This window comes from Amblyomma mixtum, chromosome 1, assembly GCF_055824585.1.
Source record: "Amblyomma mixtum isolate Tamu chromosome 1, ASM5582458v1, whole genome shotgun sequence".
NCBI lineage: Eukaryota > Metazoa > Arthropoda > Arachnida > Ixodida > Ixodidae > Amblyomma > Amblyomma mixtum.
Genome location: NC_143012.1, coordinates 156,450,719 through 156,474,338, shown reverse-complemented (window position 1 = coordinate 156,474,338; position 23,620 = coordinate 156,450,719). Strand labels below are relative to the sequence as shown.

The following is a 23,620-nucleotide window of genomic DNA, read 5'->3' as shown; positions in this document are numbered from 1 at the left end:
TGGGAGAAGTGCCATAAAGACCCCCAATTTTGGTGGTACGTTTTGTTCTCTACAATGATGCGGAAGACACTATTATGCATGAATCCCCATGTGGTATTCGCCTACTAGCACTGAATAATTCATAATCGAATTTTCCTGTCATGCTGTTTCGGCTTCAGCAGCCGAACGATGGCTGCGACGTTCTATGTCACGTCAGGTATGGAAAGACGTCGATATAATCTCTGCTTCGTTCAATTTACTGCAATGTTGAAGCCAGGCTTCCGCAAGAGCTGGAATGACAATGAATGCAGCAGCGATTATATCGCAATTTTTCATGCCTCACGTGACCTATAACAGCACTTTGACGACACAGTCAACATTCGACTGTCGAAACCGAGATCGAAAGAGCATGAGAAATTCGACAATTTAAGAAATCATTTATCAGTCGTGGGAGAATACCACGTGGTAATCCATTTATAATGATGCCTTACCCAAACACGCATCCAAAAATTAGGTGTGTATTAATGGCGGTAATTTCACGCCCGGCATGCCAAACGGACGAAGGAAACTCTCGCCTTCGTCCAAGCACCGATTGAATTGCGCTTAGGGTAACTCAGTTTATATAGTGCAACTGACCTTTGCGGCAGCAATGAACTGTTTTCTAGAATTTCACTACGCGAAAAAATGTCGCAGCGACAGCTGGAGAGTTGGCTCCCTTGACATACATACGGACACATATGTCGCAAGCTACCTCTCTCTCAGTTTAAAACCAACTGCTTTATTCAATGTTACGTTCTTTTGGAAGCCATATTTGAAAAATGTAACGACTTTCCTGTTGCTCATTTTCTTGTGTACTTGATTGGTTTAACCTCAACCACTGTGATAAAATTAAAACCACTGCTCAAAAAAGCGGTGAAGGATCACGCAATTAAGACAGTTGTACATTTCATACACGTGTTTTATTTGCAAGTGGAACACTTCTTAAAAACCCTCGTGGCTACGAGCGAAGAACTTTTTACTGCCCATCAACACCAGGGCACGTGAGCCTCGGTAATTTATTTATCTCCTCTGGACGCGATCAGTCTGCCGCAGAACAGGGCCCCAGGGGTCAGAGCAGCGGGAAGGGTGTTGCCACACCTTGGCTGGCGGCCATGTTGGGCGCTGGAATGCCGGCCCTGCACAGCACACACAAAAGGCGGTGTGAGAAGAAATGGCTGGACTGCAGGCAAAGCCTCACAGTTTATGGCTGTGCAGTTAAAAACAAGGGCCACTGGGGTAAGCACCACTGTGCTGCCCACACACGTTCACTGCATTAGGCAGCAGCAGCTTCCTCAACAGGGCATCCGGGTTACTACTACGGCCAAAGATTTATGGTACAGAAAGTGCTCAAGAGAGCCGGCATCATGAACATTGCTGGCCACTGTGAATCAGTATGTAGCAGTTTTTTTCCACTGTGGCTATTAATTAGAGAGATAACATCAGCCAATTTTTGCTTTCAGCACTCTGGAATCCATCAGAAAGCAGTACATGAACCAGATGACTAATACCATCATTCTTTAAAACAGCGCAAAAGACAGAGACAGAGATAGAAAAGACACACACAGCGCTGACCAAAATTTGTTGCCACAGGAATTCAGCTGTGCGACCAACTAGCCTGCACGTCTACCCTTGTAAGCTTCATCTCTCGTTTGGCGGGCTCTTTTCAGTATGTGTCCTCTGATCCTCATTTCATCGTCGCACGTATTGCTGTCGCTGTTTGCCGAGCACGCTCGCTCTCGTTCTGCATCAGAACTAAACAGCTCCCAGAAGACGTCATCGCCTTGTTTGGAGGCTTCCTACCGTCAGTGGGACACGGCGCTCGTATCTGCAGGATCTTAAGATCAGAATGGCAAAGACAAGCTCGTCTTCACAGAACATCCCTATCCGTACAGCTGCACAAAAACCTGGAACCCACGACGGCCAAGCGTCAGCTTCGAGAGCTCTTGCTCACCGCGGATCACACAACTGAATTCCTGTGGCAACAAATTTTGGTCAGCGCTGTGTGTGTCTTTTCTATCTGTGTCCCTGTCTTTTGCGCTGTTTTAAAGAATCATGGTTCACCAACTAGCCTGCACGTCTACCCTTGTAATACCATCAGTATTCACAAGGGTAGAAACTTGGACGAGTCGGTAACTGTGATTCACGGTATGTGAGGTAGCGCAGAACGGGACAAGGGACAGAGAAAAGACTCATAGCACCTGTGTTGTGTGCGTCTTTCTCTGTCCCTTGTCCCGTTTTGCGCTACCTCACTTATCCTGAGTATGGTTCTTTTATCTCAGCACAATTCAACAATGCAATCACATAATCAGAGCTCACACGCTCTTCTTTGTCTGCTACCAACTGGACTGCCGTGCTGCTAAATGGGACTCATTTTACAGTAGAACCCTGCTGTCACATTCCCGGGTGCTATGTTTTCCCAGCTGCTGCGTCTTCATGAGCCAGTCTGTTCTTGCTCCCAGAGAAACTGACGCAATACAAACTCATTACACAATACAAACTCATCTGTTACACAATACAAACTCATCTGTTACGGAATACAAACTCATCTGTTACACAATACCAACTCCTCTGTTACATACCATCTGTAGCAGTGTTCCTGCATGATGCATCGCTAATGCCCTAGCTTGCTACTGCTTTACCGTGCACCAGCATCTTGAAAGCCTACATTTAGCGCACACACGAGACGGTGCCAGCCACAGCCGGACCCTGCACTTCATCGGTGCTTGAACGGCACAGAATTCAGCAGCTTCCAGCACATTGTGCCACACGAATGCCCCACACACTTACGGACAGTCTGAATTTCATTGTCAGCACTGGTGCAGTTCCATCACCGCTCTGATGCGAGTGCAAACTAGCAAAGTGCAAAAAGAAAACTACACCACAACAGACTGCAAATGTGCAGTGCTGTACACGATGTCATTGTGTAGACTGTGGCCCCAGCATCTGCCGTTTTCTTGCCCCCTGCAGACTAAAAACAAAGTTTCTAGATTTACATAAACGAGGATTGCGTAGGGTAAAAGCAACCACCAATAAAACGGCGAAAGAGTTCATGTGGTGCAGAACTTTGCCAGTTCCACACACATTCAGTCACTGCTGCTGTCTCCCTTCTACAGATTGGTGCACGGGCAGACTGGGAACCCGTGTAGGGTGCTTAGGGTGTTCTGCACCATCAGAATGATCATGAGAGTTGCAAAGCCTTGGAAATTACAGAGGAGGATGTGGCGCCCATAGTAAATTAAAAAAAGAAAGCGGCAGCCAGTAATGCACAACTTCAATGTGATAGCATTGCAGTTCAGGTCAGGAGCGAATTCCACCGTCCAATGTCATGAAATTCGCTGATTGGTCGAGAAAGGTCACGTGACCTAGTGAAATCTCAACCTGCCCACCGTGGCAGGTGGAAATTAAATTAATGATTGGACGAGGGAGGTCAAGTGACCTTGTGGCGCCAGCCCAACCAGGTTGTGAGCAACCTAGTTTATAGACTGCAATCTAGATAGAGAATCGAAATCAAAAATTAGAAAAAACAGTGACCTATGCAAATGTCTGCACCATCACAGCATAGCGGATACCTGCAAACAGTTCGAATATAGTGCCTGATTGACCGAAAATCGCAAACTGACACAAGCACACACAGAAGTTGCAACAGAAGCTGCGACAAATGAGATCTATTGCTATCGCATTCCACTCTTGAGGTGACTTAAGCATCTCCATAGTATTTTTTTCTCAAGCGTATTTCGCTACAACATTTCCAGGCTGGTATCGCATTGTTGTTCTGTGGTCTCGTAGCAGCAGCAGGGTTCAACTGCATTCTAATTAAGTTCCTGCTCTTGCCCAATGCAGCTTCTTTTGCGAAATGAAGTTTGGTGGTACAGTGCAGTCCACTTATAGTGATACCACATATAATGATATATCGGTTATAACGATAAGTTGACTTAAGAGTATCAACTTATGCATTGAGGCTATGGAAAAAAAAACCATATATAACGATATCTCCGTGACCAAATATCGGATACAACAATCAGTATTTTGCCTTCTGGACTTCGTTTTCCATGCTGAGCATGACATTCGCGGTGCAAAGTTCCCTTGAATGATGTCGAGATCAGGCGAAAACTTTGGATACGCGAGTTTGACATGCCTGCCGCCATTTTTTCTTTGTGCACCGATTATGAAAGCCACGGAGAGCGAGCATCGCGAGTTGGCGGAAGCGCCGCAAGTTGGCGCCAGTTGGTCCGCGTGTCGGCCACATCGCCTGCGCTACGGAAGGAGCACGGTGGGAGAGAGAGAGGGAAAAAAAAAAACGAAACGGGGGGGGGGGGGGGGGGGGGCCGGGGACGAAAAGCGGACTACGGACCAGTGCAGTCCGCTTGTCGAAGATGGCGCTGACCAAGCGTAAAGCTGTGACGCTGGAGACAAAGCAATGAATTTTGGAGAACTTTCGCAGTGGCTTCAAAGTGAGTGCGCTCGTCAAGAAGCATGGGCTCGCGCAGTCGACGATATCGACGATTTTGAAAATGGGTAGCGCGGCTATCATGAAGGCTAGAGCCAGCGGTCGTGCCGACCACCGGAAAAGGGTTAGGGACCCTTTGTATGCTGACATTGAAGAGGCATTGAACCAGTGGTTCCTTTCTACCTGTGTGCAGAATGTGCTCATCAGTGGGCCAATACTGGCCGCAAAGGCGAAGCAGTTTGCTTGTCTTCTAGGGAAGGAGAACTTTGACCCGGTTTAGGCTGGATTCAGTGATTTAAAGACTGGCACGACATCGTCTACAAAAACGTGGGGGGGGAAACGGCGTCGTTGGATGCGGAGGTGACGGAAGAGTGGCTGCGAACAAAGCTGCCCACAGTGTTGGAGCGCTACATGGAAAGGGACATCTATAACTGCGATGAAACAGCACTTTTTTTTCAAATGCTGCCGTCCAAGACCCACGCACTCAAAGGTGATCCATGCCCCGGCGGGAAGCATTCCAAGCTGAGGGTTACTGTGTTGTTGTGCGCAAACATGGATGGGAGTCATCGCCTCAAGCCCTTCATGATAGGATGATCAAAGAAGCAGACATGCTTCAAAAACAAGTACATCCCGGTTCGCTATTGCAGCAATAAGAAGGCCTAGATGACTAGTGACCTTTTTGCGGAATGGCTGCTCGAGTTTAACGAAATCATCGAGGGGCAAGGACGGAAAGTGGTTGTGTTGCTGGACAACTGCAATGCTCATACTATCAGCCCGAAGCTAACATCAATTGAGCTGATGTTCCTGCCGCCCAATACTACAGCAGGCCTGCAGCCGTTGGATGCAGGAAATTGCCGTGATCGCCAATTTCAAAGCATTGTATTGGCGGCACATGCTGGAGTGGCTAATTTTAGCAATCGATCGTGCTTCTGGCTCGTCAGGGCAGGCCACGGACTTGAAGATCAGTCTGCTGAAGGCTGTGCGCTTCATTTATGGCGCGTGGTACGAGGTTAAGGCCTCCACCATAAGAAACTGCTTCAAGAAGGCGGGCTTTGTGCTCAAGGACGAAACCCCCCCTGACATGAAAACAGACACGGTGGAAGCTGCAGACATTACTGAGCTCTGGGAGCACGCCGCAAATGTTGACGAAAGAAAAGGTACGTCCATGGAGGAGTTCCTAAGTGCAGATAGTGCTGCTACGTTCTGCGAGGAGGTCACCGACAAGGCGATCGCCGAGAATGTGTTGTCACGGCAGAGTGCGGCGTTGAGCGACGGCAGCGGCGACAGCGACGACGAAATTGACACTGACCCACCTTAGACCCCGATGACTATGCAAAGTGTGCTGTGTAAGACCGAATCACTGATAGACTTCATGCACGCGAAAGGGTTGCCGCCAGTGTATGCACAGCAGCTGGATGCAATGCACACTGCAGTAGTGAAACTGCAACTGCCACGCAAGCAAGTGCCCATATCAAATTACTTTAGCATACCTAACGCTTTAGGCGCTTGTTAAACGTGACGAATAAAGACATTGTTTCACAAATCATACGTTCTGCAATTACTGTTCTTCAGCACAAGTGTAAAACTTTAGTCAGGAGCTACAAAGGTATGTTTGGCAGCCATTTTTATGGCAGTCCAGATATAGCGATGATCGGTTATAACGATAGTTTTTCCCGAATTTTTCGATATCGTTATAAGTGGACTGCACTGTAAAACAGTGCAAAAAACGAGGGACCAAAGAAAGACGCAGGTACGCTTCAGTTTCCGCAATGCGTAATCAGTACAGCAAAGATTTCAATAAAATGCTCAACTCAATTCTCTATTACCGTAAAAACCCGCGTATAATACGAACCCGAATATAATACGAGGTGAAGTTTTAGAGACTCGAAATGGGAAAAAAAGCGTTACCCGCGCATAATACGAGTGATGCAAGCTCATAGAAATTTATTCAAATCGCATCCCACACTTCACTTCAATCACTTTCTTCTTCAGCAGCGCTTTCTCCGGACATATCTTTGTACGACAAATCATCCCAAATGTACTCATCTTCCATGCCATCGAGGGCGTTCAAGATGCCGCACTTCTTAAAAGACCGACGCACAAGGTATTCTGGGACACCCACGCGTCCACGATCCATTTACATAGCATGGCTGGCGAAGCCCGCTTCAGCCGCCCGGTTGGCGCCACTGCAGGCTCACCTGAGCGCATCCACTCTGCGTAGCACCGTTCACTGCATCCTTGAACGGTTTGCTTACACAAATATCAAGGGGCCACAAAAGCTTCGTCACGTTCCGCTGCACGCAAAAAGGGCTTCTTTTTGTCGTACCCATCCACAAATGCTTCCTTCGACGACACCAAACTGCCTGACTGCGAGATCCTGGCATCGTGTTCCCTAAGAGAATATCCACTTCACGAAGTGTGCCTTACATGCGAACACATGCGTTGTCAACAGGTACACGGCACACCGCGACCCCCCGGCGCACTCAACGGATCAACAAAGAAATGAGTCGTTTGTCGAGAGTAACGAAGCCAAGCCATAACCACGCGCCAATAGCAAAGCCAAGCCGTAGCCACGCTGCAATAACGAAACCAAAACTTCGAGAAACTTCGAAAAATTTTGTTCAAATCCGCAAACAGTACGAGTCTGAAATTTAGGACGCTAATTATGGGAAAAAACCTCGTACAGTAGAATCTCGATAAACGGAAATCGGTTAAACGGAACTACCGCTTAAACGGAACAAACGCCTCGCGATTGGTTGGTTTTGTATTAAGCCAATGTAAAAAAAATCTCGTTAATCGGAACTCAAATTTTGCGACCACCGCGTTAACGGAACCGAAAAACTCGAAACCGCAACTAGTTGGACAAGCGCAGTGCCATCGCGGTACGCATCAATGCTCCCCTCCTCCTCCTCCCCGCGTCACCTCTCCGGTTTCCGTCTCCGGCGGTTTCCGGTTTGCTCGTACACTGCCCTCCGCATCGCTCGATCGCGTTCACGGCGGTTGTGTTCAGTTAGGCCTAAGCCCTAGAGCTTTTGTTCGGTCCGATGGCAGCGCAAAAACGACCGCACAATGCACTTGCGTTGGAAAGGAAGATGGAGATCATCAACGACTTCGAGAGTGGTCGCTTCACGAAAACGGCGCTAGCGACGAAGTACGCCGTCCCCAAAAGCAGCCTAACAAGAATTCTTCAGGACAAGGACAAGCTGCGGGAGGCGTTCGAGACGTCATGCTTTGGTCCTCAAAGAAAACGACTGCGAGCGGCTGACCACGAAGACTTGGAGAAATGCCTGGTGCTTTGGCTGCGCAGAGCCCGCAGTGAAAACATCCCAATCAGCGGGCCACTAATTCGTGCAAAAGCGGAAGAATTTGTTCTTCACCTCGGCATCGGGGGTTTCTCGTGCAGCGAGGGGTGGCTGACCCGGTTTAAAGAGCGCAATGGACTGGTGTTTCGTGCTGTTTCAGGGGAAGCTGCCGCTGCTGACGCGACGGCATGCGGAGACTGGCGAGAAAGACGGCTGCCCGAGATTCTGGAGGAATACGATCCAGAGAACATCTACAATGTAGATGAGACTGCACTCTTTTACAAGTTGCTCCCCTCAAAATCGCTATCATTTAGAGGAGAGAAATGCACCGGAGGGAAACTGAGCAAGGACAGGCTGACCGTCCTTATCGGTGCCAACATGACGGGCAGCGATAAGTTGAAGCCGCTAGTGATTGGCAAATCGAAGCATCCTCGTTGCTTCAAAAACGTCGCAACCTTGCCCGTTTCATACCAGGCCAATGGCAAGGCGTGGATGACGCAAGCCATTTTTAGTGAGTGGATTTATCGCGAGGATGCGCGCTTCTCTCGCAACAAGCGGAAAGTTTTGTTCCTGGTGGATAACTGCCCTGGACACGGAACTGTGCCAGGTTTGAAGTCCATACAGCTGGAATTCCTGCCAGCGAACACCACAGCACTGCTGCAGCCTATGGATCAGGGTGTGATTCAAGCGCTCAAGTCGCGCTTCCGCAAAAATCTTCTTAGGAGGATGCTCTTATGCATGGACCAGGGGAAAGAGTACAAGGTAGATGTACTGCGTGCCGTTTACCTCCTGGATGATGCTTGGCGGCAGGTTAGTGCAACCACCATTGCCAGCTGCTTCAGGCATGCGGGGTTTGCCGCAACCACAGAAAAACCCAGCACACAGAGTGAGCCTGATGATGTTCACGACGCAGCCGAGGAAGATTTGCTACTAGAGAATTGTGCTGCGATGGGCATTCAACTTGATGAATATGTCCAGATCGACAGCGATGTGGCAACGTGCCCAGAAAATACCGTGCACAGCATTATAGCTGATGTCTGCCCCCCTGATGAAAGTGAAGACGAGGAGGAAGAGCTTGAAAACGAGACCGCTGACTCTGATCCTGTGGTGACACCTGCGCAGGCGGAATCGGCAGTCCAAATGCTGAAGAGTTTCTTCCAACGAGAAGAAGGTTCGGAAGTGTTTCTGCACAGCCTGTCAAGTATGGGTGATGCCATTAACAAAAAACGGCTGCGAGAGCTCAAACAAGCAAATATAAAATCCTTTTTCACTAGCCAATAAGTGGTAATTCCCACTCTTTTGACTTTTTTTTTTTAAATTTCAGTACTAGTACTACTGGAAAAAAAATTCACTGCTTATTTTTCTCTAATAAAGTTTGTTCTCATAGTGTACCGTTCTCCTTATTACCTAGATTTCGCAAATTGAGATCCGCTGAGACTGCCAACTGCGCGCGCGCGCGCCAGCCGCGTAGGGATCACGCGGAAGCGGATTGCGCAATGCTGAACCTATTCTCTCTCTAAACGAAACTCCTGATAAACGGAACATATTTTCCCGGTCCCTTGAGGTTCCGTTTAACGAGAGTCCACTGTATTATACGCGGGTTTTTATGGTAATCTTCATGGTTTTGTGTCTTTAGAACTCTGCATTAAAGGGATACTGAACCAAACTTTTGGAGCTGCTCTTTTACATGTAAACAAGAGCTTGACTGCTAAAATTGATAAATGCGACGTGTTTTAGCGAAAAAAGGTGGATATCACGTTTTTTGCACGATTTATTGCCGCATCGTTGCACCTGGCGGCCGCCTGTGGAAGCTGTGACTAGACATCATTACTCCAGTGCGCCCACTGTTCCCGCAGGAGCAAGATTGCCATCGCTATTTGTGGGTTTTTTGCCAGTTTTGCATCGGCAGCATTGGAGGATGGGAGCCTTATCGCTTGGTCTACCCAAACTGCAGTGTGACATCGCGCTTCGAGTGACGCAACCGGTTGCCTGTCGGACGAGGGTGTCATGATGTCATGCACTTCACCTTGCGCCGGCCGGGAGGGCTTGGCATGCGCTGATAAAACATCGAAAATAAAACCATCCACTGAAAAAGGATGCGCAGTGACAACTAGATTTTGGTGTAATCACATTCCGAGAATCTGTTTTCCGCGTTTGTGTTCAATTTTAAGATTTTGCTTCCGTATCCCTTCAACAACGGTTTACTGTAGTACCAAGTGCAGATGCACGCCAACGCTTCACGCCCTCTTGAAGTGTGTTACTGGGGACAAACGACTCCCGGTGGGGAAACCACAGACATGTCGGGGACAATTTCCCCCAACTGGGAGGAGAATGTGGGGGCAGCTTCGAGAGGTGAGAAAACCCAAACCGAAGAGAGAGAGGGGAGGAGGCTCACCCCGCAAAGGGAGGCGACATGGGCATCTGTGGGGGCAGGCCAGCTGCCATGTTGCCTCGTGGGTCCGGGACTGCACACGGAGCTCCGCCCTCCCCCACGGGGCCATACGGCTGCATCCGAGAGAGAGACATGATGCATCAAGGCACAACACTGCAAAATATTTGCTCTCCCAAATGACAGACCACTCCCCACAATGCAGGAAAAAATCGGCACGACTGGGCAGAGTCCGGGGCTGCCCAACCGACTGCGGTGTGCCTACCATGGGCGCAGCAGCAGCAGCAGCCTGTGGTGGTGGCTGGGGTGGTGCGGGGGCTCGCATCAGGCCGTGGTAGAGCGCCAGGGCATCGGCCAGCTGCCTGCTCGCCGCTGTCAGGGAGGCGTGCCGCCGGTCTATGCGCTCCAGCTCCTGCTCTATCAGGGGGCCCATGCCCGCACAGCGCTCTGCACCACACACACACAGAGAGACCACTCTCAGCCCCACCATGCAGGCACAAGAGTCAAGAGAACCTCTTCGAGACATCTGCTAAGAAGCCACATCTGGCAGCAGGAAAGAAAACAGCTCCATGCACTTGTCACATGTGCTGTGGGGCTCATGTTGGAGTGTACCATTTATTCTACACTTTTAAACACCAGATCTTCACTCAGGCATTACACTTTTTGCAGGGGTGCAATCAAAAAATTTTTCAGCTGGAATGTGTCACATTACAGATGTCGACCACAATCTGGTCAGGAAGGAGTACACCAAAATGGGGCATATAACGTGGGTTATGAACGAAAGCCCCAGTACTGCCTTGGGAAAGCAGAGGAGAAACTGTAGCCTGCATCAGTGTCATTGTTAAGATTCATGGGTACATTTCTTTTGCGCGTAGCTGTGAGCAAGGAAGCCAGACAGAAAACGTGTCATGCCACATTCTCAGATATTTTGGCACTCGTGGCATATTGCACAAGTTTTAACGAGCACCTATCTATTGAGCATGAGTGCCATTAATTTTCTTTCAAGTGCAAAAATGTTTCTTCAGCCTAACTTAGCGGTTATGAAAGAGTTCTAAGCTGTGAAACAGTACCATCAATTCTAAAATCAGATTAAGTACAACATTACTTCATTAAAAATTTTAAAGTTTAGGATACTCAAACAACCTTAGTACAGTGAGATCTCAATAGAACAAAATATTCCCATCAGCCAAAATTTCTATCATCGAAAAACAAACAACACCCATGTGTTGAAGCAAAAGAAATGCGCTTGCACAAATTTATTGATGGCTGAAGGAAATTCTGGAAGCTGCAATGCAGGGCTGACTCAAACTGCCTCACATTCTCGATGACTGTGAAGCCAAACCCACCAGCACATGTGTACCTGTTCAGGCTGGGGTAAGACAGTGAATGCTTCCGCCATTCAGCACAGACAGATGCGGATTAGTGGCTGGCAACCACAGCGGTGAAGATGCATGGGCAAACGGGTGAAGGTTGTACATATAGTACACGACATCCAAATGCCACCCCATCCTTCATCCTGCCCGATTCTGGCTGTGCTGCATTGCCAAAACCTGCCACTATCTTTTCATCTCATTGCTGGCAACCGTCATGGCTCCCACGTTTGTATCCACTACAGTGGCTTGGGAAACATCCACAATTCTGCACAATGCACCTCGGCCAGTGAACTCTGTGAACCATGCCAGATTCCTTACTTGCCACAGCCTCTATTGTTTTTAGGTAAAGAAAACTTCCAAGGCCACCAATAGCAACCCAGCACATTGCAAATGCACTGGAGTGTCTGGGGTTCCTCACCTTCCAGGGCAAGCAGTTCGGGGGGGTCGGGCTGACCACTTCGGGGGTTCGCATCGTGCAACCGCTGCAGGGTCTCGTCAATTTGTGCCTGCGGGAAAGCAGAGAGAACACACTCATCCAATGCAACAGCCATTCAGGAAAGGCCCCTCGCAATCCAAACCCAAAACAAGAGCTCTGTGAATACATCTCACTGGTGCATTTCACTGCATTTCCCTTGGAACCTGACCAGCGCACACTAATATTGCCATTACAGCTATAACCTCCCCTGCTGCATCATACATGTATGCACAATGGACAAGGCACAAACTATTTGCGAGTTCAAAAATCTGCACAAGTCTGGAGCCCTCCACTACAGCGTCCCCCATAGCCTGAGTCGCTTCGGGACATTAAACCAAACCAGCCAAACTAAATTTTACTCAGGCAACAACTGTCTTGGCCTTGTAGTCAGTGTGATATTAAAACACTATAGCCAAACGGGTGAGTTGGTGGCACGTTTGCGCTGTTGGCCTTCAAAATGATATTAAAAGTCGAGCTTTTGAACACTGCCGAATTTTTTGTTAGGCAAGTGATAGCTCAAAGGGTTATACAGTCGAACCTCGATGTAACGAACCTCAATGTAATGAAATTCGCAATGTAACGCATTTTTTTCATTTCCCAATCACTTCCCCATTGAAAACCATGTATTTTTTCTTGCAATTTAACGAAGTAATTTTGCTCCGCACTTTCGATGTAACGAAGTCCTTGCGCATCGCATGCATGTGCCAGGAGCTACCTTGACAATCGAATGAGAGCTAAAAGTTTAGCCGAGACGAAACGCAGTTTGTATTTGCCCTTTTACGCGCCAGTAGTGTGGGAATCTGCGAGAACGTACCGCCGCGCCATCTGCCGTGCGCATACAAAGCCCGCGGCATGGAAGTTTCAAGACGCGCCGCGCCATGACACCACTGGCGAGCTGTAGACTCTAAACGTGAAAGCGCAAACCGGAAATACGCGTGCATGAGCCTTGAGGAGGCGAACAAAGTGCGTCGCGTTGTCGAGCTCGTTTTGCTGAGGCCTACGAACGGCAGCAGCGTTTCTTCGACTTGGCTCCGCTCATCGTGCAGTGCGTTTGACACGTGGTTTGACAAGGCGCGTCGCGTTGTTGAGCTCGCTTTACTGAGGCCTACGAACAGCAGCAGCGTTTCTTCGACTTGGCTCCGCTCATCGTGCAGTGCGTTTGACACGTGGTTTGACAAGGCGCATCGCGTTGTTGAGCTCGCTTTACTGAGGCCTACGAACAGCAGCAGCGTTTCTTCGACTTGGCTCCGCTCATCGTGCAGTGCGTTTGACACGTGGTTTGACAAGGCGCGTCGCGTTGTTGAGCTCGCTTTACTGAGGCCTACGAACAGCAGCAGCGTTTCTTCGACTTGGCTCCGCTCATCGTGCAGTGCGTTTGACACGTGGTTTGACAAGGCGCATCGCGTTGTTGAGCTCGCTTTACTGAGGCCTACGAACAGCAGCAGCGTTTCTTCGACTTGGCTCCGCTCATCGTGCAGTGCGTTTGACACGTGGTTTGACAAGGCGCGTCGCGTTGTTGAGCTCGCTTTACTGAGGCCTACGAACAGCAGCAGCGTTTCTTCGACTTGGCTCTGCTCATCGTGCAGTGCGTTTTGTGTTCGAGATGAGCGCTCCTCGCAAGAGAAAAGTTTTATCCATGGACATGAAAGCCAAGATCATCACTGAAGTAATGAATTGCGAAAAGAAGAAGACTGTTGCCGAAAGGTATGGACTTTCGCAGAGTTCACTGTCTACGATTCTTAAATTGAAAGACAGCATTATGACTGCCATTAGTGCGGGTGGCTCGGGCCTGCAGCGGAAAAGATTAAAGGAGGCAAGCTACGTAGACGTAGAAAAGGCCCTCTTCACATGGTTCGTGGACATGCGTGCCAAAAACATGCCATTGAGCGGCGCCATTCTACAACAGAAGGCCCTGAACTTCGCTTGCATTCTTGAGTGCGACGACTTCACGGGCAGCAGCGGGTGGCTGCAACGATTTAAGGAGAGGCACAACATTGTTGGAAAGGTGGCGAGCGGCGAGTCGGCCGAGGCGAACGAGATTGGAGCAGCTGACTGGCTGCGTGATCATGTCCCGGGCATTTTGGCACGTTTCGACGTCGCCGACATTTACAATGCTGACGAGACGGCATTTTTCTATCAGCTGTTGCCAAAGAAAACGTTGGCTCTGCGAAATGAAAAATGCCATGGTGGCAAGCATAGCAAGCAGCGTTTAACTGTTCTTTTCTGTGCCAACATGAATGGCAGTGATAAACGCGTGCCATTTGTTATTGGAACAAGTGAGAAGCCGCGCTGCTTTAGCGGCAAGAAAACAATGCCCGTGAAATACACGTCAAACACTAAGGCGTGGATGACGCGGGATTTGTTCACAAAATGGCTAAAGGACTTGGATGCTGAAATGCGCAAGCAGGAAAGAAACATCTGCCTACTTGTGGACAACCTGCTCCGCGCATCATGTGCAAGACTGTGCGCTCACTAACATCGACCTGGAATATTTTCCCGCAAACTGCACCTCCCTGACATAGCCACTGGACCAGGGTATTGTAAACAGCGTCAAGTGTTCGTACCGCAAGCAGGTGATCGAAAGGCTGCTGCTGAACATTGAGCTCAAAAGAGAGACCAAAATCGATGTATTCATGGCCTTAGAGATGTTATCGCGGTCATGGGAGTCGACGAGCAGCGAGATTATAACCAACTGCTTTAAAAAGGCGGGCTTCAAGGATAGCATATTGCTCTCAAACCAAGAACTGGGTTGCGAAGATAATGACGATGACAACGAAAGCATGCCATCCACATCAAGCACAGACGTCGGTGACTCGTGGCAGCTGCTCTGCGACCAGGGTGGTGCTCCCAGCGACGTGACGCTCGAGGACTTTGTTTTCAGCGACGCTTGTGCTCTCACAACCGAAGAGCTGGATGATGCCGCAATAATTCAGAGTGTCACAGACACGGGAATGGAGGACGACAACTCTGACCAAGACGCCCATGTGGAAAGCAGCGCGCCTACGCCGACGCAAGTGATGGATGCGCTGGATGTCCTGCGTGCGCGCGCGGGCGCGCATTCACATGAGCAGGCCTTGGTAGCCCCGTCTACATATGAGCGCCTCATAACGCCGACGCTTATTAAAAAGCGGCAGATGAAGTTGACAGACTTCTTTGCTGCCACATGAACTGGATCGACTGCACGTACTCCACAAAGTTCCAATAAACATTTTTTGCATTCATGAAACAGTGTCGTAATTCCATGAATAACACGACCATTGAGTTAATAAGCCAAATTTTCTTGCAGCGTCCGTCCGTTCGTTTTTTTTTTTTTTGCGTACGATGTCCTCGTAGACAACAACAAAAAGTCTTCAGTGTTGACAAACTGGTGGAGCTATAATGTGGTGAAAAAAAAAAAAAAAAAAACATGCCCTGGTCGCATACAGCGAATAAAATAAAGTGCAGAGCAGGAAAAGCGACGTAATCAAGCACTGATAGAAACCGTTCACTTAGCCGTCACAGAAGCGTTCACTGCGCCGGCGTGAGCGATGCGAACATTTTTCTTTATTTTTCTCTGATGCGTCCCCGGCTGCAAATGTTCAATGCTGATGATGATACCAGTAGCGACATCTTGTGGCGGCTTTCAGTACTAGGCGCTGCGCTCGTTCTTTGCTATGCGCACACGGAGAAAAATGATGCCGTCGCAGTGTTTGCTATCACTCATTATGCTCCTGATGTAGAAAAAAACATCCGGTGCCCTTGTTAGCGATACTATTACTCGATTTTCTTGCGTATTTCCTCAATAAGTGATTTACAAGTTCCCATCAACAAGCAGTGTTCCATGAACCAGTTATACTTTATTTTGACAGCTGAAACATGGGAACCTCGACGTAACGAAATTTGCGATGCAACGAAATTTTCGGCTGCAAGTAGGACTTCGTTATATCGAGGTTCAACTGTAAATGTGTTTCATAAGATCACAGATTCACATGTGATACATTAGACAAGTTGGAAATGACTACTGGTCGTTACATCGTTATAAGGTTTGGTTTATGGGGTTTAATGTCCCAAAGTGGCTCAGGCTATGAAAGACGCCGTAGTGGAGGGCTCTGGAAATTTCGGCCACCTGGGGTTCTTTAACGTGCACTGACATCGCACAGTACACGGGCCTCTAGAATTTCGCCTCCATAGAAATCTAACCGCCGCGGCCGGGATCGAAGCCGTGTCTTTCGGGTCAGCAGCCAAGCGCCGTAACCAATGAGCCACCGTGGCAGGTTACATATACATCGTTACAAGTGGATTATCGTTACAAGAAGAATATCGCTATAAGTGGATTACACTGTAGTCTCAGGGCAACCACACTGCCCGGCCACGCTTCAGTAACACCCGTGAAATGCAGGAGGAGCAGGAGCAGCCCTTTAAAATCTGTTATCACTCCACATTCACAAGCTCGTATATAACGAATTTGGCAGTGAAGTTAGTTATAAGCGGGTTTGGGTATATCGAATCATTCCATACAGTATCGAACAAATCTCGTTGAATCACGCTGTGTATATAACTAGGTTTGAATGCACCAGATTTGCTGGACAATAGGATTGTCTGGTTCATGTGGGCCATGGTTGCCTGCATAAACAACTGAACCAAATGTCTCAACACACTGTGCAGTCAAACAACGGCTTCCTGGTGGCCTTCAGCAGACTAGGTATGCACTCCAAGCATGTTCTAAACAGGAACAGTTTTAGGGAAGTGTTGAGAAGAGTCTTGGCAAGACAGGTCAGCGAGTTGATAGGCTGAAGGTAAAGACTGCTGCTCACTAGTACTGAACTATACGAACTTTACACAAGCCTGCAGCTGCATAAAGCCCCTGCTAAGTTCAGCCACGATTAGGCGGTGCAAACTCTTTTTGAGAATGGCTTCCCTTTCCCCCCCATGTCCAACAAAAATCGGGTGGTGATGCTCACAGGGTCCACGCGCAATGGTTCAGGCTCCGCGACTGGCGCCTCCGGTTCAGGCTGGGCCTCGGGTTCTGGCGGGCGGCCTGCAATAAAGCAGCCAACAGATGTTACACCCAGCTTCCCCACTGCCTGGCAAAGACTGCACCAACAATACACAGAGAAGCAGAAAAAGAAAGGAAGTGGCGATAAAAACAGGGCAATTCTTTCATGTCTTCCAATGCCAGCACTTTCAATGATCTTTATGCCCGCACCTTATTTACTTCACACTTTTTTCATTAAATTAAGGCTTCAAAAAGGGATAAACATATGTGGAGATTTCACTGACAGGTACTAGAAAACTCTCCCAAGGTCATAATGCGCAACACATACGCTGACCCTCTCAAACTTGCACCCCTTGCTGGATGCCAGCCAGCTGCAGTTATATCAATGGGGCTGCAACTTTTGAATCAAACAAAATCTGGATGCACCGGTGGTCCGAGTGTCATCACCTAAAAGAGTTTCCAGCACCAAGATAGGAGCACAATGAGCTGTAGATTCCCATGTTTTCAGGAGCACTACTCAGCAGTATTTTATACAGCTTGGTGCACTACACGACAAGACAACACTAATGCGACTAGACACTTCCAACAGGCCATGTTCAGTGGCTCATTTACTTGCGTGCAGGAGGTTATACAAGCGTCTTGCCATTGCTGGAAGAGAGAGAGAGAGACGTGTACGAACGCTACAGCTCAGCAAGAGTTCTTTCCAAGTCGTAAAAACAGAACCACACCAAACGCGAAACCACTGCAAAGAGCAGTCTGTACACAAAACCCTGCATCACTTCACATGCTCAAGACTAATAAGACGTGTTCCTGCTGGAGTGGTTTCTGCTACGAGACCATACAGTGCAGAGAAAAAATTGGAGGACGCTTAAGCTTCACCTTTAAGAGTGGAACGCAACAGCATGTTGCAGGTGGTGGTGGTGGTGTAAATGAATGCATTTCTTTTTTTTTTTTAATTGTTTCTGCACACACTAAATTTTCTTAACTACCATTATCAAGCATTGGCTTTTCACTCTGAGCATTATGACACCTTTGAACCCCCCCCTTTTTTTCCAATTTTCCATTTCTTCAATTAATCAATTTATAAATTGATTGCAATGATTTCATTAACATATCATTGCCTACCACACACCAATCAGTCATCAATCACTAAAACCACAAATTACCATGATACGATTGTTTTTCATGCAACCCCAGATTCTTTATGACACATGGTGCAATCTACTACTACGCCGACTGCTTTTTGACCAAACGAGCTGTATACGCTGTCACGTAAAAGAGGCCCTTCCTACACATTAATGCAGGAAGGGAGGCAAAAAAATTACAAAAAAAAAATTAAGAAACTTAGTGAGCTGCTTGCCCAACATCACTAGCAGTTCACCTGATATGCCCTATGCGGATGCACAAAGTCATCAGTGAGTCACTTAGGGATCCCCTTAACTCTTTCCGTACCACGTGAACAATGGCCATATTTTGCGGGTTTTCATTCAATTTTCCTGGTCCAAAAACTATGAGGTTTAAAACTTAATGCAATAAACCAAACTGAAGCCATTTAGACACACTTTTTAATAATACAAGCTTCGTTTAAGTGTTTCCAGTCTTATGGAATTTAATTTTGCAAAATCAAGGTTTTTAGATCAAGTCTGAACGAAACCTAGAAAAGATACGCTTCTATACAGAGAAAAAATCATACACAGACTTTGGATTATACATAACGTCGAATGGCAAATACCTGAGAAGAAATTAAGGTTTTAGTTCATGCAGTTTCCTGGCTAGGAGAAACTCACTTTAGACCCTACAGTTGAGCACGCCAATGGGCCGGTTCCTCAGGTCTTACTAAAGCTGGACAATAAGGCAGCATCCTCAGAGTCACTGCTACCTAAGGCGTAAATAAAATATCAACTGGGGACGTAGCCGAACCACGAGATTTGCCGCATTTCAGAGTGCAAACGACGCTGGCAGAGGCAGCCATTCTCAATGTCTACACTCCACTGCTTTCACTAGCTAGCATTCACTGGCCTTCGAAACTGCCGTTTCCATCCACCACCAATGGCAGCGGTAGGGAAAAGGATAGAAACCTGTAATCATGCCATTAAATGTGAAGTTACATGAGTATTGCACTTCACCCTGCAAGGCACCAGAGGAGGGAACGCACCTTCTTCGAGGTCTGCGGTGACAAAGTTTGCCGGGAACAGGCCCTCCCCCCTGTGGTTGGAGCCCTTCCACCAGTTGGGGTCACTGCACCAGCAAGAAGAAAACAACAAGGTCCTCAGGTTGCTTTTCAAAGAGCAAAGAAAGTTAACACTTGGCACAAACCCACAAACATCACAAGACCTTGCTCAGAGTTTACACATCTGAACAGTGCTTTCACACTAAAACAGATGAAGACCGTACAGGGGCGATGGAAAGAAGCGCGAACAGCGGGGAGCCTAGACACTCCACTGTTCACATTTCTTTTAAACACGCTTTAACTTCGGCGGTGGCAGAAGGACACTAGAGTTGTGCGTGATGCATTCCAGGTTGACTAACATCTTTTTCTTACCACCCAGGTGAAAGCGCGATCAAGTGCGTAGGCGCCGCATTGTTCGCGCTTCTTTCCATTGCGATAGTACATGTCCAGGATGCAAGCAAGTCGGTCCAACCAACTGCTGCTTAGGTTCACGGTGTTGAAACAGAACAAGCACCCGTACTCAGACCTTGTAATGGCAATGCAGTAACCCCAAAACGGGTAGCAATCACTGCCAGCACAACAATACCTATAGCGTTGATCTCCAGTACTGCAGGATTGATGCTGAGGCTGTTGGTTTGATGTTGAAATTTACTGCTACCTGCACCCAAATTTAACTACCAACAGCCTACGTTACCAACCAGTTTGTCTTTGCGGGGGTTTAACACCCGGAAGTGAAACAAGGGCTATCAGGGGCTCCGTAGTGGAGGGGATTAATTTTGTCCACCTGGGGTTCCTTAACATCCACCGACATTGCAAAGCACATGAGCATTTTTTCTATTTTGCCTTCACGAAAAATGGCCGTTGCGGACGGCACTGAACCCGTGACCTTGGGATCAACAGCCACATGGCACTGCAGTGGGCCTGTCAAACTATGCGTATGCCTTGAAAGAGAGGACTTGCGTCCCGATTAGTCATGTAGAACCTGCTCCCGTGCCTGTAGCCAACATTGCAAGAGAAAGGATGGAGACAACAAAAAAGGATGAAAAATTAGTTCGGCTACTGCATTCACAAGCGCCGCCCCAAATGCACTACTAACCGAACAAAAGGTGTCTACATCACTCAGAGCAGAGTGCACTGCAGGACAATAGCCTTCCTCTTCCAATAAGGTCCTGTTATCGCAGTTTTTTGTCACACACAGCCCCACTATTGTTCCAGTTGTACTCTTAACACTGCCAGTGCATCTGACTCCTGGCTGTCATCATCATCATCAGCCTGACTACGCCCACTGCAGGGCAAAGGCCTCTCCCATGTCTCTCCAATTAACCCTGTCCTTCGCCAGCCGCGGCCACCATATCCCCGCACACTTCCTAACCTCATCCGCCCACATGACTTTCTGCCACCCCCTACTATGCTTGCTTTCTCTTGGAATCCACTCTGTTACCCTTAAAGGGACACTGAGTAGAAATTGAAGTTGGCTTGTATCGACAGAATACCAGCTCCTGATTACAAAAACGCCACTCATACTGACAACAAAGCTCTTGTAACGTAGAAAAGAGCAAGAACCAAAATACAGGTATCGCCGCCACAGGCCAAACTTGCAAGTACAAGCGTCATGACGTCATAGGACAAAGCAGTGTTGCTAGAACCATTACGCTGGGACACGAGAAGCACAAATCACTGAGGCGCAGCCAATGCATGCGCAAATCTCCTTGACGTCGCCAGATGGCGCCACGTTCCCGGCAGCTACGCGCGCGCCTGAAGCGTCGGGATCAATCGGCGCCTGCTCACCGGCGTTAGGCGGGCTGTCTATTTGAGAGAACTTGGTTGACGACTTCGAGAACGGGATCCATCGTAATGCTGGCAAAACGCCGGTGCAAACGTAAGCGAAGCGACGGTAGCGACGGCCGCAATAGCCGATAGATGCCTTCAACAAGCGGCCGGCGGTAGCTTTCTTTTCGGCTGCTGCTAGGCGGCACTGCTGGCCGCCAGAAATCACGGAGTCTGCGTCACGTCATATTTCACGTCACTTAGTCCTCTGTCGTCATAGGAGAATCCCAAGTTCGAATCAGAGCGGCGGGAAAAACTTTTTCAACTTCGAATCCAAATTTCTTAGAAATAAATGCATCTTTCGCTGCTGGCCAAGTGGCAACAAAGCCATGACATGCCGAACTATCGGATTTTGCTATAAAAAAAATATTAATAGCACTCTCCTCACTGTCCCTTTAAGGACCAGGCTTCGCATTACATGCCCTGTCCAAGCTCATTTCTTCCTCTTGATTTTGACTAGGATCTCATTGATCCATGTTTGTTCCCTCTCCCACTCTGCCCGCTGCTTTCGATTTCCTAATGTTACACCTATCATTTTTCTTTCCGTAGCCGAATAATTCCTTCGGCATCCATAGCTGCACGTGTGGCAGTGTCTATACACACAGCCACTGCTGTCCCGGCCATGCACAGAGAGGGACCCCCACCTGTCGTCAAGCACCAGCAGCAGCTCCCCGGCCTTGAAGGTGAGCTCGTTGTCCTCGGCCGCCTCGAAGTCGTACAGGGCGCGAACCTTCCGGGGCTCCCGCTGACCCCCTTCGACCGGGGCGGAAGAGGAGCCTCCATCCGCCAGGGCACCAGCCGACACGGGTGAGGGCGCCCGGGGGTAGAGGCTGCTTCCTCCTCCCCCTCCACTGCCACCACCACCACCTCCGCTCTTGGGGGGAGAGTCCCTCAGGGACAGCTCAATCGCTGCACGGAGTGGAGTGCGAGGGGCATCAGCCACAGACCAGCTGGACCGCGCTGACAATTCACAGCACAAGAAGGACAAAAAACAGCGGACAGGAACAGACAGGCCGAACGTGAAACACTAGACAAAAACAATTTTGAGGCCAAGGACCATGCATGAGGTTAAGAAATGCTTGAAAAGGGGCCAGTGTTTCAAGACAGAAGCCTTTAACGCCTCATCGCTGTCAACAGATGGTTGTCAGCAGAGGTGTCACGCTTTTTCTAGTCAGAGCAGAAAAAAAAAATCTTCGCACACGATGGGATTCGAACCACCATCCTTCCGTTCTGCAGCCAAGCGTGGTAATGGCTATATGCTACTTCCTGCCAACACATATGTAGTTCTCCTTGCCTAGGACGCTAAAGTGTTTGCAGAAAGGCATCAAATCCGATGGATGCCTCCCAAACGCCCTCCAGTGTCTCGAGCATTTAAAATTCACAAAAAATTGTGGACTTAATTAACATCTTAACCACACATCAGTGACACAAGCAGCAACACCACGCTACAGGCTTTCACCTCACTGGACTTTAGATCAGCAAAGTGCCCCCCTGAACTTTTGTCAAAAAATTAGACTTTCGAGATTTTGTAACCATCTTCATAGGGAATTTCTTTATCTTTCAGAAAATATATCACATTTGGGTATTCGCGATTTAAAAAAATAGTTTGTTGATCCTTCTCTCACAGTCACATCAAATGGAAAAGTGGGCATCCTCAGAGTCTTTACTGGCGTTTTCAATCAACGCATTTTTGGAGGTTTGTGTGCCTTTTTATAGGGAACTAATGAGGCATAAGCAAACAAAATTTTTCTCAGATGTTAATCGATGCCAGTTACATAACTGGTAAGAGAATCAATAGCCGAAGTTCATTTGTATTTTTTTGTTTAAAAAAAAACATTCATACATAGCAACTTCATTGCATCAACAATTAATAAAAAAAAAGTAAATCAAGTTTTTGCTCAAAGCACATAACTTTGGTACCAGTAGTGCAAAGCAATGGCTGCTAATCTCATACAAAATTTCAGCACTCTGCAGACAGTAGATTTTGAGAGAAAGGTCCACAAGTAGAAAACAGAAGTAATAAATACTAAATCAAATTTTAATCCAGTTGCAGGCTTTAATGCAAGCTGTGTATGCCTTTCAAGATTTCTTACAAATTTTACAGCCACAGCTTTTACTACAATTGCTGTACAGCCAACTTTTGAAAATCATTTTGTAAGTTTACCCCCCCCCCCCCCCCCCCCTTAATGCAAGTATTCATGCATTTCTAATGCAATGTGTTCCACAAGTCTATGTGCCAACCTATGAGCCTCACAATAATAAACACTTGTGTATAAGCCGGAGCAGCAGCCACACATGTGACAGTGACATTACAGGTATCACTCATGAGAGTACTGCCCGGCCTTGTCTGGCTGGACCACTTTTGTGCTCTCCTGCAGGGGAATCACTGATGCAACAAGCTTTTAGTTCCCACTTGAGGCACATGTGTTGATTGAAAACATCTTTATTTGCTGAACATTCTCAGAACATGTGGGTGGGCCGCCTAGTCCGGTAGTACGCTGGCTGCTGCTGCTGCGCTGGCCCTCCCCACCAGCCAGTGCTGAGGGTCAGGATCATCGCTGAGCAGAATAGCCTCCCACTGCTCCTCCGAGGGGTTGGGAATGGGGTCAACTATGGGATTACATTGGCATGCCCACACCATATG

The 23,620-nt window shown here is 48.2% G+C and overlaps 1 protein-coding gene across 1 annotated transcript in view; it reads right to left on the bottom strand.

The window, feature by feature from the left end:
* Nucleotides 1–916: 916 nt before the first annotated feature.
* Nucleotides 917–23,620, bottom strand: part of Stam (signal transducing adaptor molecule) — a 40,343-nt gene continuing 17,639 nt past the window's right edge. Inside the window, exons 7-13 of the mRNA XM_089558784.1 lie at nt 21,621–21,885; nt 19,135–19,217; nt 16,945–17,021; nt 11,948–12,035; nt 10,422–10,603; nt 10,163–10,272; nt 917–1,154 (exon numbers count right to left, since the gene is read on the bottom strand). Of these exons, the coding sequence (XP_089414910.1) occupies nt 1,088–1,154; nt 10,163–10,272; nt 10,422–10,603; nt 11,948–12,035; nt 16,945–17,021; nt 19,135–19,217; nt 21,621–21,885 (872 nt within the window). The 3' untranslated portion in view covers nt 917–1,087. The remainder of the gene's footprint in view (nt 1,155–10,162; nt 10,273–10,421; nt 10,604–11,947; nt 12,036–16,944; nt 17,022–19,134; nt 19,218–21,620; nt 21,886–23,620) is intronic.